Below are 16,481 nucleotides of genomic sequence, written 5' to 3'. Positions count from 1 at the left end.
ATCCACTCATCCACTCCTTCCCCTTCTTTGAAATTCTCAAAACCACTAAAACACAGCTGATTTAAAAACAGCAAGTATTCGGTGAAGCTAACATGTAGATGTGGCTCTTGACTCAAAGGATGTACAACTCACCAGACAGGGGAAGCATTTCAAACTCCTAAGTGGCCTGGGTCTCCTAGGGAGGGCGGTCCAAGCCCCAGCATTTTGACGGGCCAACTTACCTTCCCAATTCTCAGTTCCTTAGAGTAGTGGGAGCGAGGAAGGAGGGAGTAACATGCAACCGACTTAAAGCACTCTTACTTATAAAAGTCTGTAGCAACAAGAAATAAAACAGTGCCCTAAATTCTTTATTAGATTCAACTTCCAGTGTACAAACATCCTAATTCAGATTAAACAAAATTGCCCACACACATTCCATTTCTAACGAGACTGTTTTCCTCCCTTCCTTCCCCTCCCGCTTCCCTCTTGCATTTCTTTCTTTCTTGTTTTCCCCCAGTCTTGGTTCTCCTTTCCCCCAGCTTATCACAGTCTCCCCAAAGAAAAGCCTCCCTGTGACCACGAATCGCCATAAAGGAAGGAAACCCTCCATAAGTGAAAGCCAAGCCCTCAGCGGGGCGTGTCGGGGTGGACGCCCCCACCCACTATTAGTGCGAGAAGGCTGGACAGCGAAGTTCAAGTGTCCACAGGAGAGGCACGGGGGTTACCAGATCTGCTCACTTGCATAAACGGGCCGATCCCTTCTGCGCAATCGGACCCCAGGAAAGCAGCCTCCCTTTAAGGGTCTAGGAGCCCGGCACTTTGAAAGTGCCCTCAGTGCCCAGACCCGGGGAGAAGTGAGGGGTGCGAAGGCGGGGCCACTGGGCTGGAGACACCCTCCGAAGGTCCGGCCCTCGGCTGCGTTCCTACTACCTTGGGGAGTTGGCGTGGGGAGCGGAATCACCCTCTCAATGAAAGGCAGATGTCCCTTTAAGGTTTGCTTCGCAGCTCGTGGACTTTAGCCTAAACAAGGACCCGCGAAGCTGGCTTTATTTGTCCATGTCTCGGAAAGAGCCTGGGAGGCTGCCAGTGGGATTTCAGAGCCCGAGAGTGCGAACGGCGGGGAGATGTGGCAATCCCTCTGGGATGCGAGAAGCGTGAAGCGAACTTAGAGGGGCTGGTCGAAAACACAGGAAATCGCTGTGCTGCTCCCAGGCGCCGGGGCCAGCGGGGCCAGCGACTGAGACCCACGGCAGCGGGCGGAGTGGCCCAGAGCAACAAGGCTCCAGCGCGTGGTTTCGCCGAGTCCTTCCCTCCGATCCAGCGCGTCCCCCGGGCGCTGCGGCCGCTCCAGCTATGGCCCCCCGGCGCCGCGCCAGCCCAGGGGTCGCTGTCGCCTGCTGCTGGCTCCTCACCGGTGAGTGACCCTGCTTTTCTCTGGGCATCTCCTGCGCTCGAGACTCGAGACTAGGGGCTTAAAGTGGGGAGGGAGGCATGCAGAGCTTCGGCCCATAGGGGAGAACGGAGCGCGGATCCACTTCCCGGCGCTCCAGGTACTCTGGGCAGGTTGGAGTACAGAAAGCAGTTGCTGCGTTTGGGTTTTGTTATGAATTACTTTTGACGTCGTTTCAAAACCTTCCACCCCAATGTTAGGCGGGAGCGGTGCTAAAAACTTTACAAGGTGGAACTGACTTTTCAAATTAAAGTTGTTTTGACAATATACGTGGTATTTTAGGACTTTGCTGATAGCTTCGACCTTCCTTTTTTTTTTTTTTTTTTTGAGGGAGGTAACTATCGGGCCCCTGATTTATATGCAAAGTTCCTACCCTCAGGTTGCTCAGGAGTGGGTATTATTCATTTTCTTGCTGTCAAGTACTCAAGATATTTTCCGCTACAAAATGAGGAAAGGGAAGAATGCAAGGTAAAGCTGCCTCCTGTCTCGAAATGATGTTTCTGTGTTAACACCCAGGAGAAGGAACCTATTGAAAGTGAGGAAGGAATAGTGAACATTTACTTTGTAAATATCACACAGCCGACTAAATTTTTTAAATGCAAAATATAGTATTGTTACTTGTGCATAAATAGCTATCTTTCAGGAGAGACTTAAACACAGTGGAGATGCAAAGTTACGTTCAATTTAGAAAAAAGGTTGAATCGTAGCATTTTCTAAGATTTTCCAAATGATTAACCCGTGGTCAGATCTTTTTTACCAGTTACTGACTGAGAGGGAAAAGTTGCAAGGGTGAAAGAAAGAGAAGGCAGATAGGGTGAAGCTTTGTGTGAAAAGGGCCAATAATCCAAACAGTGGCAACTTCTGAACCACTTTACAGCCAGTGAATGGTTGACCTTATCAGCCACTGTCACTACCCTTTACATGTGTTTGACCTATGACTTTTCTCCAGCTCAAATTTTTTGGAGGTTGTTTGCATTTTTGTCTTCTTGTTGTGCAAAATATGAATGGTTTACTAACTACTCAAGTTGTACCTTTTTCATTTTACTAAATAAGCAGTCACTAATGCAGAAATGATCAAACGAGGTCTGCATATCCTCTAAAAAGAATGAAACTTGAAAAAACAGAAACAAATTATAATTTCTTATACATATATGTATATATTTTAAATTCAACTACTTTATTTCCCCATGCCTAAAACAGCCACAAGTTGTATACTGTGGGTTTTCTGCAATTGTTGGGGGTAATAAACCTTGCTAAATCCAAGAAGGAACTTAAAGGAAAATAATGCATACACGTTTCTAAATTACATTTAATTCTCTTTTGTGTGTGTATATATGTATTATATCTATATCTATACACATATATTATTCAATCATATTGAAATTTAGAGTTTAAAGTTATTATCTCAGAATCAACAGGTTCCTTATATGTGCTATATTTATGCCCATTTCACAACACAATAAGGACCTGAAATTTGACATCTTCCTTTCCTTTGTTGGTTACCCTGTCAGTCATCATGTTGTCAGCTTCCTAACAAACTTCTCATCAATTCATAGAGTCCACAACTAATCTGGGGTCTTATCACCATACCCACCCTTGCACAGTACCGCAGAACTCATCACCTTGTCTTCATTCTGAACTTAACCTCTAATTCATCTTCCTAATACATAATTTTCATTATACCTTAGTCTTTAGTCAAAAATCTTTGGTGGTTCTTTGTTATCTTTCAGATAAAATCGAAAATTCTCAACTAACCTTTCAGGGTCTGCCCTAATCCAGCACCCTCTCTCTCCTACTATGCCTCTATCAGTTTCCTATTGCTGTTGTAACAAATTGCCACAGATTTACTGGCTTAAAACAATACAAATTTACTTTCTTACAGTTATGTGGGTCAGAAGCCTCACTAGGCTAAAATCAAGATGCAAGCAGGGCTGCATTTCTTCTGGAGGCTCTAGGGGAGAATCCATTTCCATGCCTTTTCCAGATTCTAGAGGCAACCTGCATTCCTTGGCTTGCAGCTCCACCTTTCATCTTCAAAGCCAGCAAAGTAGCATCTTCAAATCTTTTCCTGTGACTCTGCTTCATCATCACATCTCCTTCTCTGACTCTGACCTTATTTCCTTCCTCCTATTAAAATCCTAATTACTTTGGGCTCACCTGAATAATCCAGGATAATCTCCCCATATCAAGATTCTTAATATAATCATATCTGCCAAATCCCTTTTACCATATAAGGTAATATATTTGAAGGTCCAGGGATTAGAAAATGAAGATATTTGAGAGACCATTGTTCTGCCTACCAAAACCTCTGAACATAAACTGCCCATGATAGCCAGTCCCATTTCCTTATTTCCCCCTAATCTTCATGCTCATCTTACTACTGTGCACGTAATCTTGTTTTCTGCATCTAGAAGAGCACTCCACCCTTCTTTCTTACCACCCCCTGCCATCTAAACAAACTCTCCCCAGTCTTCAAAGCTGGGTTTACATCCCAACAACCACCTACCCAACAAACCATCCCAGTAAACCTCCCATTATATTTAGAACTGCCTTGTATTAGCTTTTCCCAACATTTAAAAATGATTCATCAAGAAAGATGCCCTTCTCTAAGTCCAAAGTCTTTATTGTTATTTTTTTTAAGCTTTTTAAAAAAAATTATTTATTTTTGGTTGTGTTGGGTCTTTGTTGCTGTGTGCGGGCTTTCTCTAGTTGCGGTGAGCAGGGGCTGCTCTTCGCTGTGGTGCACAGGCTTCTCATTGCAGTGGCTTCTCTTGTCGCGGAGCACAGGCTTTAGGTGTGTGGGCTTCAGTAGTTGTGGCTCGCAGGCTCTAGAGCGCAGGCTCAGTAGTTGTGGTGCACGGGCTTAGTTGCTCCACAGCATGTGGGATCTTCCCGGACCAGGGCTTGAACCCGTGTCCCCTGCACTGGCAGGTGGATTATTAACCACTGCACCGCCAGGGAAGCCCTTTATTGTTATATTATATATGTCAAAGTCCCAGCAAAAAAAACTAGTGGCGTATATAAAGGATTTAACTGAAAAAAATTAAATCAAGGGACTGCTGTCAGAATCATATAAAGGAACTGACAAAAGATGGCTGGAGCACGTAGAATGAGCAATAGTAGAAAGAAAGTACCTGAAGCAACATGAGAAGAAAAGCCATTGCCGTTCCTAGGCCTGAGAAGGCAGCAGTGTCAGCCTGACTGTGAACCCTGGCTATGGGAGAGGGGACCACGGGACAGGAGCTGTGGCCATAAGAAGAAGAATGCAGCTACTGCCAAAGTTGAAGCAGAGCAGGGAGAAAGCAGGGGAAATGAATACCCCTGCTTTTCCTTCTACCCTCTAATGCCTTGCCCGGCCATCCCATTGGCCATGTCCAAATGGCAGAATTCAAACTCCCAGGGGACAAGGGTCGAGACAACGATAACAGAGAAAAACTAGCACAACTTATTGCTGAAAGGCACATATTTTCTGAGAATGTATTAGGTAAGAGACCCTCTGCCAAGAACTTTGCACATATTACATTTTAATCTCGAAAAAGGGAAAATTCTGGAACTATTATCCATATTTTAGAGATGAACAAACCAAAATACTAAGAGGCTAATTTGACCAAAGTCACCCAATTAATAAACCGCAAAGCCTGTTCAGATCTCTCATGCTCTGAAATAATATACCAGGCTGTCTAAATGTAAGTCCATTTCTCTCTTGCTCAGCCCTCTAAATGTTAAATCCAAGCATAATTGTCTAAAAGACTTTGATAAAGATCTAATTAATGGTGAAGTGAGTCTGTTATTTCCATGACTTTTAGGTATATAGTGAAATTAGATGATGTCCCTCCCTACATTAATTGTAACAAATAAGACTACTATCTCTGGTTATTAAGAATACAAATATAGAATTATCCCTAATTGAGTTATATATCTTTCCTCCCTAGAAACATTTTAGTTAGCTTGAAAGCAGGAGTCTTCTTTTGTGACTTTTTTCACAGGCAAGATTTCCTATTCTAGAAGAAGTGAGCTAATGGCTGGATATGGAAAGAAGTCAGCCACTTACCCATAACAAAGAAATGACCTCCAATGACACACAATGGAAGACAGTGAAAATATTTAAGTCATTATGATGTCTGTAAAGGCAGCGATAAATTCATAGGACTTTTGTTTGTTTGTTTAATAAATAGGCAGTGACAGTAGCAATAAAATATATATGCCAAACTAGTTTGCCTATTTTTCTTCCCTGCTGTCATGATGCTATTTTGATGCATGAGCTCTTGGACCACAACTTATAACTGTGGATCTTACTTCCTTAGATGGATGTTCCTCTACCTGTGTTCCAACACCTAAACCCAACAAACTTTCCACTAGATGTAGAACTTGCTGAATTTTAATATGCCCCTTAAGTATTTCATAAAGGAGCTCATGTTTTAAATATATTCAGAAAATTAGGCATCAAAATGCTATTCTTTTCCTACACTACTCTTCTGTGGTATGAAATACAAAATAGTGTATCTGAATTCATGTTAGGAAATTGAGATGAAAGATATTTGGAACTGTTGTCACAATGCTAAAGTCAGAATACGTTGCCTATTCAGAGTGGTCTGTGACTGGAGAATTGTATTCGCTCTCAAAGCAAGTACAGTAGAGTATCAACAGATGTAAATGAGCTGAATATATTCTCATCCTCATGATTATTAAGCTTCCTTCAGCTCCTCTATTGTGCCAGCTCCTCTGAAGTCTCCAGGCTTTTGCATAAGCAGATACACTGTTACCGATCCTCAAGTCCCCATATGAATGTGATTTCCAAGAACCCACTGGAATAGATTGAACCCCCTCCCCCAAAGATTTGTATGCCCTTAGCACTTTTGCTTCTATAATATACCACATATTAAAATTAAACATCTAATTGTTTTCCCAGCTCGCTGTATGCTGTGTGAGGATAGGGTCTTTGTGCATTATCTCTACCATCTTAGAATAATAGTCACTTGAAAATTTGTTATTGAACGAGTCACAAAAGACTAGACTACAGACAAACTCATAAAATACTTAAGGGGTCAGGTTGTCTCTTTTAATTATATCCCCACCTGGAATATTTCCATCTACCCATATTTATATCTAACTGAATGGAAGACACCATCAATTGAATGATGCACCGTTATTTTATGTACTATTAAGAAAGAAAAGTACTGCCAATCCAATTATAATTGCTAAATGGTTAGATGCCTCCAAGTTTCAAGAGATGTTGAAATGTGGGAAAACACACATCTGAAAATTATAATAAATAACATGCAGTATATCTACATGCAATTTTCTATCACATTTCTTTGTACTTTTAAAACATGCATCATAAGATTTCAGGCACACTCCTTCTAGGTACAAAGATATGAACATTGTCCCCCTTCTCAGTTCTCTTCCAGAGCCAAATCTGTATCTAATTCAGGGGATAATTGCTCCTCTGGCACCAGCAACCTCACCAGATCCCAAGAGCAGACCTTCCTCTGAATACTCTCCCTTTAAAAAGGAAGCTTCAGGAGGAGAAAGGTGACAATAAAGTAATAAAAAAATGTTCCAGGTCACAGGATCAATAACGCTAGTTTTGGCAAGCTCTAACATCTCTAATATTCCATCATATTGGTGGTTAGAGCTAGGGCCATGTATATTTGAAGGGACCTAATTTTTATCTAATGTCTTCTGTAACTTAAAAGGAAGGTGAAAAAGTCAAGTAAATCTTAAAAGAAGATTACAATATATGTACTGGTTAGTATTAAGAATTCATTTTATGTGCAAAAGCAATAATATTGTTTTATCCAAATGTAGAGCTCTATAAACAAATTAAGTGAGAAATCTGATTTGAAAAATCATTATAATTCAAATATTAAAAGGAGTGAAGACATGCTATTTCTATGAACTATCTGAGATCTGCTGAAATAAATGTAAATTCTTAAATTTAAGTAGGACACTTAAATCAATCACATTAGAACCTCAAATGATTAAGATGAATGGTCTGCATGTTTTATTATAAATCGTATACTATTAATACAAATTACAATGTACTTTCAAAATTTTCTTATTAACTATATAGTTTTAGTTTGCCAAGTACTACAGTTTGAAAATGCATGGGTATTGAGCAGTTTCTAAAATTACATATTTTATTGTAATATTTTTAATAAAATGATCCTGTACTGTACAGAGATTCATACAAACAGGAACACCCACACACACACACTTTTGTTGATAAAATTATTTATTTTGTAGGAGCTTTGTATTGTTCTGTGACAACTGCAAGTAAGTATTTTTAATCACAGGAATTTAGATAGTAAGTGAGTACAGCAAGTCCTTTAAAAAAAAAAAAAAAACTTTCCCTTTTCCCTTTCACCATTTTGCCTGAATTAGCTGAATAACCCTCCCTGTTGACCCCTAACTTTGCCTGTGGAGGTCACATAGGCATCTTTGTACAATCTAAGGTTAGCACATTCTCTAAATAAACTATTGCTATTATTACTAGATATTTATAATCAGAGTGCTGGCTATTTATTTTGTAAAGATCATTTTCCAAACCAAGTATAATAAAACTAATTGTCATCATACATTATTTTTGAACATTTTAAGACCTTTTCCTCATTAAGATGTGTTTAAAAATTAATCATTTTCTTATCTATGCATGGATTATCTCAAAAAACTGAAATAGGTTTACAGAAACTTACTTTAAGAGTAATCTTCTTTTTAAATTGTTAGTAACATTATAAAACAGAATGTGACTTCTTAATTTTAAGGTATCAGTGATAGACAAATCAAAAACTCTGAATTAAAGGAGAAATAAAGCTCGTAAGCCATGTCTTGGAAGCCTTGAATGCCAGGGAATTTGGATTTTAATTAATAGGGAATGAGAACCCTAAATAACTCGAAAGTGTAACGACTGATCTAGAAAGACTAAGTTATAACACAAAATCTAGGAGAAAAACACCTGATCATTCGACAACAAGCTGAAGTTACTAAAAAGAAAATTCTGTTACAGACGTTTCAGATTAAATAATAATTCTGTGAAAAGTTTTGTAGTATGTTCAATCACTGAAGCACATTTATATTTAAAAAGACAGCCCAAAGCAGTGTGCCTCATAATTAAAACAAACAAACAAACAAAAGAACCACAGAATCAACAGTCTATGGGGGTTTCCCATAGATTCTCAATGTCGAAATACGTGTGTATTTTTCTAAAGTAGAATATTAGATCTTTCTCAAGAATTACAACGGTGACCTAGGCTGAGCAAAAGGAATATTACGTTGAAAAGAATATAAGGACTGTTTTAAAGTAATAAAAGAGCAAGGAAGGGACCTTCCTTTCAAATGTCCTAGGTTGGTTCCTAAGCTGTGAGTCTTTGTTTAACTGGCAAAGGTGAGAGTTAAGGAGAAGTGGCAGTGGGTAATAGCACATAATCTTTGGGGTTGCAGAGATGATTTCAAGCATCCATAAATGTAGAATTGTGTCAGTGGAAAGAGAGAGTGTGGAATTAAGCAGGCCTGGATTTGAATGCTGGTTATGTGATCTTGAATACATTTCTTAACTTCTCTGTAATTCATTTTCTTCACCTATGTATGAGGATAACAAATATTTACCTTACAGGCAACGACTAGAAAAAGCATAGGAAAGTACCTGTTGAATATTCAGTAAGTGATAGCTCTTCAGTAAAAACCTAACATTTATTAAGGTCCCTGTGTGCCTATCACTGTGATTCTGTGGTTTTCGATCCTTGGCAGATTTTTCAAGAGGGGGATGATTATACTTAGAAAGGTGATCAAGGAGTATCTCAAAGCATCTCCTCCTTTCCCTCTCTCCCTCTCTCTCTGTCTCTCTGTCTCTCTCTCTCTCTCTCTGTCTCTCACTCACACACACACACACACACACACACACACACACACACACACACACACATTCACTCTACCAGTTAAGAATTCTTCTAGCTTAACAAGCACCTTTTAAAAAGATACATGTCCTTTGGAGACACAAGCCATACTCACACTTTAGTGTGATCCGTTCCTTGCTCAGTGAAAAGCTGCTGGGTTCTCCTGGAAGTAGAAGGCAGTCTGAGTTAGGAACTTTGGAAGGACACTCAGTATGATAGGAAGGTGGGGAAGGAAGGGGGTACAGAAAGAGAAGGAGGGAGAAGAGAGGCCACAAAATATTGGTTCTAATTTGTACTAGAGCTTTGGAGGGGACCTATGTATCCCCTGACAATCTCTGAGGAAGTTAATTGAGATTTGAGTATCAAGACTTGTGCCAACATCAGATTGCTCCCTTTCATCCCTGTCTCACCAGTTCAGGATGGTAAGCTTCCCTTTAAATGCCATACGCAATAAGATAGGAAGGCGAATGGGGAAGATTTGTGCCCTCTTCTCTCCAACCCATCTTAACTCTCAAGAAAACTTTGGTAGGCTTTTTCTATTCACTGGTCCTTTTAAGAGGCAATCCCCACTTCCCAAACTCCCTCGCCTCTCCTTCCCCCCCCCCCCAAATGTTAAGTGACGTAAGGTTTTTCTTACCAATGAATTCTGTAGCTATTCAATCAAGGTCGGTCATAGTAGAACAGTCCTTCCCCACTTCCCCAATTCTCAGCTTTCAGCTCAGCTTTGACAGTGACGGTCCCGTCCTAAACTACTGAGACCCAATTGCTCCCCGTAAACATTTCACAGGCTACTGAGCTGCGGAAAGCTGAGTCTGCCAACCTTGGATTCTGGGATTCTCAGGATATCAGATCAAGCAACTGAGAGGTCCATCCAGGGATAAATTCCACAGATGGTTTCTTCCTTCTCTGGGATCAATGTTCTAACGTCTGGGTTAATCAGATCATGCAGATTTGGTTAATTAAGCGCAGAAAACAGCTGGGCATGTTACTCAAGGCCCACACGCACTATGACCAGTCGTTCTTAAGAAACAGCTTCTGGACAGACCAGCTCCAAAAAGCGTGTGGCGTCTGAGTGCGGATAAGGCAGGAGCAAAGCGGGCCGTAGTTTGGACCTTGGGGCCAAGTCTGCACTTTTCTGAGTTCCTTTTACTTTTCCGTAAGTTTTGAAATTCCATTTACCCGGAGGGAGAAGGTGTAGCGTGGCAACCGCACACAGCTGAAATATATATATATATATATATATATATATTTGCACTCACAAACTCCCCAGATTCTTCACAAACAGGGGTGGAAGAGAAAACTTAGGACGTCCAAGTTCAGCATTAATACGAAGGACTCGCCACCAAAGATTCCGTACACTTTCCTTGGGTGGTTTACTCTCCGAGAAACGCCTCCCGGCTTAGTGCGCCTGCGCACGCGCAAGCTGCGGCCCCGCCTCCCCGTTGGGGACGTAAAACGTGCGCCGGGAGGCAGGACGTGGGCTGCGCATGCGCCCTCACTGCGTCGTCCTCTCGGTCTGTACGGCGGCTGGAACCGCGGAGGAGGTGTTCGCCGGTGTCTCTCGCGCCGGTTCTACGCGGCGCGCCCCGAAACCACGCAAAGGAAGGGCTAGAGTAAGTGTTCCCCCCAGCCGCTAGAGTCATATAGAAAGTGTTTCCTTCCCGCCAGGCAAGTGCCTGTAGGAACCGGACCCCGCCCCCTTCCCGGCCTAAACTTTCCCCTCCCTACTCCTTTCCTTGTGGGGATCCCCTCGGTTCCTCTTGTTCTGGCAGTGAGCCCCTGCCAAGATCATGAAGCTCGTGAGGAAGGACATTGAGAAAGACAATGCGGGCCAGGTAACCCTGGTTCCCGAGGAACCTGAGGACATGTGGCACACCTACAATCTAGTGCAGGTGGGCGACAGCTTGCGCGCCTCCACCATCCGCAAGGTACAGACGGAGTCCTCCACGGGCAGCGTAGGGAGCAACCGGGTCCGCACTACCCTCACTCTCTGCGTGGAGGCCATCGACTTCGACTCTCAAGCCTGCCAGCTGCGGGTCAAGGGGACCAACATCCAGGAGAATGAGTATGTCAAGATGGGGGCTTACCACACCATCGAGCTAGAGCCCAACCGCCAATTCACCCTGGCCAAGAAACAGTGGGACAGCGTGGTTCTGGAGCGCATCGAGCAAGCCTGTGACCCAGCCTGGAGCGCCGATGTAGCGGCTGTGGTGATGCAGGAAGGCCTCGCCCATATCTGCTTAGTCACTCCCAGCATGACCCTCACTCGGGCCAAGGTGGAAGTGAACATACCTAGGAAACGGAAAGGCAACTGCTCCCAGCACGACCGGGCCTTGGAGCGGTTCTATGAACAGGTGGTCCAGGCCATCCAGCGCCACATACACTTTGATGTCGTAAAGTGCGTCCTGGTGGCCAGCCCAGGATTTGTGAGGGAGCAGTTCTGCGACTACATGTTTCAACAAGCCGTGAAGACGGACAACAAAGTGCTCCTGGAAAACCGGTCCAAATTCCTTCAGGTAAAACCGTCTTACCCAGGGATAATTAAGAATGGGCAGAGGGGTTTATGTAAACGACTCCTAAAGTTTTAGAACTAGGAAAAGTACAAGAGGAGGAAGGTTTAACTTGACTGGGATTGTAAGTGAGATCATGAAATGAAAAGAGACTAGCAAATTGATATAGTAAACTTGGCTTAAATTCGTAAACATATAAAGCCTTACCAGTGCTTTTGGCTTGAGGTCATTGTGGGCTGTTTAATGGGTACTCTAAGAGGTTCTTTTGTCTAACTTCTGTAATTGTGATTCTAGGTACATGCCTCCTCTGGACACAAGTACTCCCTGAAAGAGGCCCTTTGTGACCCTACAGTAGCTAGCCGCCTTTCAGACACTAAAGCTGCTGGGGAAGTAAAAGCCTTGGATGACTTCTATAAAATGTTACAGCATGAACCTGACCGAGCTTTTTATGGACTCAAGCAGGTGGAGAAGGCCAATGAGGCCATGGCAGTTGACACATTGCTCATCAGCGATGAGCTCTTCAGGCACCAGGATGTGGCCACACGGAGCCGGTACGTGCGGCTGGTGGACAGTGTGAAGGAGAACGCAGGCTCTGTTAGGATCTTCTCCAGTCTTCATGTGTCTGGGGAACAGCTCAGCCAGTTGACTGGGATAGCTGCCATCCTCCGCTTCCCTGTCCCTGAACTCTCTGACCAAGAGGAGGATTCCAGTTCTGAAGAAGATTAATGATTGGAACTAATAATCGAGACAACCTGTGTCTCACTCCTTCACTGTTACATTTTCTCAGCATCCTTGTGACAGAAAGCTGCAAAAGTGGCACTTTGTGCTTCTTACAGGGGTTCCTCATGTATTTGGTCACACTAGGTGATTTGTGGTTGGCAGGATATGTATTCAAACTGAACAATAAAAGGAAATAATCTCCATGTATTACCCTCTTTATTAATTGGGATAATTTAATTTCAGAATTATGAGTTATTTGCAGTACTTAGAAACATTTTGTATTTTTAAAACGAATGCCTGTATATTCTTTGGAATAGACTGTAAAATCCCATATTGCATGCTTTGAAGTAGTTTTCCTTAGGAAAAGCTTTTTAATATCTCATCTTCAGTTTACATTGTTTATTTTAATTCGGCATGGTGTTCTTACACTGGTTTTCTTAATGATCCTTTTCTCCCCATTTCCCCCCACATTCCATTTTTTTTTATTTTTAAATTTATTTGCTATTTTAAATGATAGCTAAATAATTAGAAGACTTTTCTTGAGGACAACTTTAAAATGTGTTTTTCTTAAGAGATTTGTTAAACCAATCATGTAAAAAGTAACAAGGTGGGGGGTTTTTTGCTTTAGACCTAATCATAATTGCTTCAGAGGAGCAGTTAATTAGTTATTTTTAGGTCATTGAGCTTTGGTCTGCTAAGGATTCTCAGGATAATCTATTTAAGGTGCCTTTATTTTTAAAACGAGGCTAAGGTATGTGATTTGCTTATGGGCTATTAGTGGCAAACCTAGAAGTAGTCCCCAGTCTGGACTTGAGTTCTTTGCACTGCTACACTATTTATGTATTTATTTTTTGGCTTATCATAGTTAAATGTTTAATGCTACCTTGAATTTGTATTTGCTTTTACATTCTTAATGGACTTTGTCTATGCCCTATTTTAGGGGTGAGAAAGCCTGTTCAGAAAGTTTAAGTCACATCATTAGTATGTGGCAGTTGATTTGTACTCCAGCTCTTTACCATACTTAGGGAATTTCGGCCAACAGCTGAGAGTTTAAAATATTTTCATTATTTTTCCAAGAGTTAGGGAGGGGGCCTTGAAATGTAATTGCATCTTGACCTTTTACACATCTCAGCTTAGCAAAATAATTAGGAAAGGCCTTATGAAGAAAGAGTGATAATTCAGTCTGTAACTCCAGGATCAGTGGTGTCTGCTTCAAATAAGGACACTAAGTAAACTTTTGCTTGTCCTGTCTGTGTCTGAGCCTTTCTCCTTGTGTAAGTGCCAGGTTTGGGGATTATTTTTTATAAACTTCCTAACTAATCTGAACCTTTTTATCTGTAGTTAGGGGTAGACACCTCCATATACTTTAAAACCACATTTTTATATGTCTATTGTACTTCCTAATCAAAATAATTCAGATTTGTCATTTTGTTATAGTTCATGAATATTTAAGATATCATTAAAAGTATGTTATTAATAATTTGGTAGGAGTGTAGATATGAAGTCACTAAGATTCTTAATGTTAGAACCTGATTGATGATGCATCATATTCTCAGGAAGAATTTGGAGATTTGGGGCCTCGTGCTCATAATCTATGCAGAACTGGTTATTCCTAGCTGTTATCCTTAGTAATAAAAACCAGGGGAAATAAAAGCTTATGGTAAGTCTAACCAATACATTTTAGGACATAAGTTTTCAAATTTAGCTGCCTCTTAGCTTCACCTTGGGAGCTTTAAAAACTCTATACCCAGACTGGACCCCAGACTAAATAACCTTGCACCCCTAGAAATGCTTGTGTGTTTTTTAAAAATTATTATTAAAGCTCCCAGGTGATTCCAATAGGCATCAAGGCTGAGACCCTTGATTCAGGCCTTGCTATTCAAAAGTGTGGTCCATGGACCAGCAGCATCCCCTGAGAGCTTGTTAGAAACTGGAATCCAGGGCTGTACACTAAACCTATTGAATTGCAATCTGTATCTTAACATCCCCAGTTGATTGCTGTGTATAATCAAAGCTGATAAACATAAGCCATAGCTTATTCTCCCTGTGCTAGTTAATCTCTGCCTAGGGTTGCCAGCCATAGAGAAAAAGATTTGAGTTTTAAGATCTTTTAAGAGAGCTAAACTGCCAATGTTCAATTAAATTATCTATAAAACTCTAAATGAAAGGCTGTTTATATGTCTATAACATTTAAAATATCTTTAAGAATTTGTATTTTTAAAAAGTTACATATTATACCAATACCATAATCAAGAGTATAAATCTTCCTAGATGCACAGGTGTAAATATCAAAATAGCGATAGGAGCATATAAAATACAAAATTAATTCAAATAATTAGTTTTTACTATTCCATAGAAAACAAAATGAACCATAGGTCTCTGGAAATGATATGCAGTAGTTTAATTCCAATTGCTGTTCATTACTAAGGAATGACTATGGTAACAAATGGAAACACTGTCAAAAACATAGCTCTCAAATTAATGCAATGTTGTACTGTAAGTTTCCATTTACCATAAGGTGCCTGCTGTAAACAAAGATTGCTGCCCTCCCTAGGCTCAATAAATGAGAAGTTTGCAATTTGTTTCATTTTGTTCCAGATATGATACATATAAAATTACGTTTTGCTATTCTTGGTCTATTATATGTTAAATATTTTGCTAATTTTACGTCTGGACTGTTGATACTGGATTTCACTTTCATTACTCCCTTATATACAAGTTGGATTCCCCCCACCCCCAGGTGCCACTAGAATAGGTTTGTCAAGCTAATTTTCTTTTATCTCTAATTACTTTCAGTCATTAACTTTAGTTCCCTTTTTTAATCCCTGTAACCAGATATCAAACTCACAGTATCTTTAACAGAAGTGACTCATAATTTCTGCAGTTCATATATTCTGGAACTGAAATTCTCTGTGTTGCTAAAAAAAAGTACATGGATGAAATGGTGTATATGTGAATTCCCCAAAGTAGAAGCTGTTTGTTGGGAAGGTACTACTTTGCTTTTAAATCAGATGGTTTTCCAAGTAAATAAAACTGGCAGTTTGTATTCAGTATCGGGATATGTTGAATTACATGTTGAAAAGGGGTTTCTAGGGTGTTTCTTAGAGTTTGAGTAGAGAGAAATTCTTTCGCCTGTGGCCAGAGCTTAGATATGGGGCATCCATATTTATATTACACCAGTCATCAAGGGCAGTACATTTAATTTTATCCGTTCATTTTTTTAGTACCTGTTTGAACCCAGTACTGAGCTGGGTTTAGGGAAGAAACATGTAAACAAATCACTGGATAAAAGTAACTTGTAGGGCTTCCCCTGGTGGCGCAGTGGTTGAGAGTCCGCTTGCCGATGCAGGGGACACGGGTTCGTGCCCCGGTCTGGGAGGATCCCACATGCCGTGGAGCGGCTGGGCCCGTGAGCCATGGCCGCTGAGCCTGCATGTCCGGAGCCTGTGCTCCGCAGCGGGGGAGGCCACAACAGTGAGAGGCCCGCGTACCGCAAAAAAAAAAAAAAAAAAAAAAAAGTAACTTGTAGAAAGTATGAGAGGGCACAATGTTTCAAGGGGTCGCTTTTAGAAGGAACTTTATAGAGCAAGAGCCAGTAAATGTACTTAAAATGATAAACCTGGAGAGGTTATCAGGAAGAGGAGGAGGGCAGGGCAAGTGTGCTAATCACATCAGACCCTGCATGCCACAATAAAGAGTAGGTTCGACCATTAGGAGAAACCACTGAAAAGTTTAAACAGGAGAATGGCATGATAAACTTTGCATTTCGCAAACATCACTGTTTGGCAGCATCAAGGATGCATTGGAGGAGGCAAGATTGGAGGCAAGGAGACGGATTAAGAGAACACTTAGAAAATTTAAGAGGAAAATGATGGTCTAAACAAAGGCAGTAAGAATGAAAAGCCAAGAGGAGGTATTAGGAGATAGGCT

At 41.2% G+C, this 16,481-nt stretch overlaps 2 protein-coding genes across 2 annotated transcripts in view; both read left to right on the top strand.

Moving 5' to 3' along the window:
* Positions 1–1,332: 1,332 nt before the first annotated feature.
* ITGA1 (integrin subunit alpha 1) overlaps positions 1,333–16,481 on the top strand; it is a gene marked incomplete at its 5' end in the record, with an annotated part of 163,190 nt that continues 148,041 nt past the window's right edge. Inside the window, one exon of the mRNA XM_079702706.1 lies at positions 1,333–1,393. Within this exon, the coding sequence (XP_079558832.1) occupies positions 1,333–1,393 (61 nt within the window). The remainder of the gene's footprint in view (positions 1,394–16,481) is intronic.
* On the top strand, positions 11,112–12,746 carry PELO (pelota mRNA surveillance and ribosome rescue factor; the record flags this gene model as incomplete). Its single annotated transcript, XM_079702708.1, has 2 exons — positions 11,112–11,837; positions 12,126–12,746. The coding sequence occupies 2 exons, from the start codon at positions 11,112–11,114 to the stop codon at positions 12,555–12,557; spliced, it is 1,158 nt and encodes a 385-aa protein (XP_079558834.1). The 3' UTR covers positions 12,558–12,746.

Source organism: Hyperoodon ampullatus, assembly GCF_949752795.1.
Source record: "Hyperoodon ampullatus genome assembly, chromosome: 4".
Lineage (NCBI taxonomy): Eukaryota > Metazoa > Chordata > Mammalia > Artiodactyla > Ziphiidae > Hyperoodon > Hyperoodon ampullatus.
The sequence above is the reverse complement of the archived record's forward strand: the minus strand, read 5'-3'. Positions and strand labels throughout refer to the sequence as shown.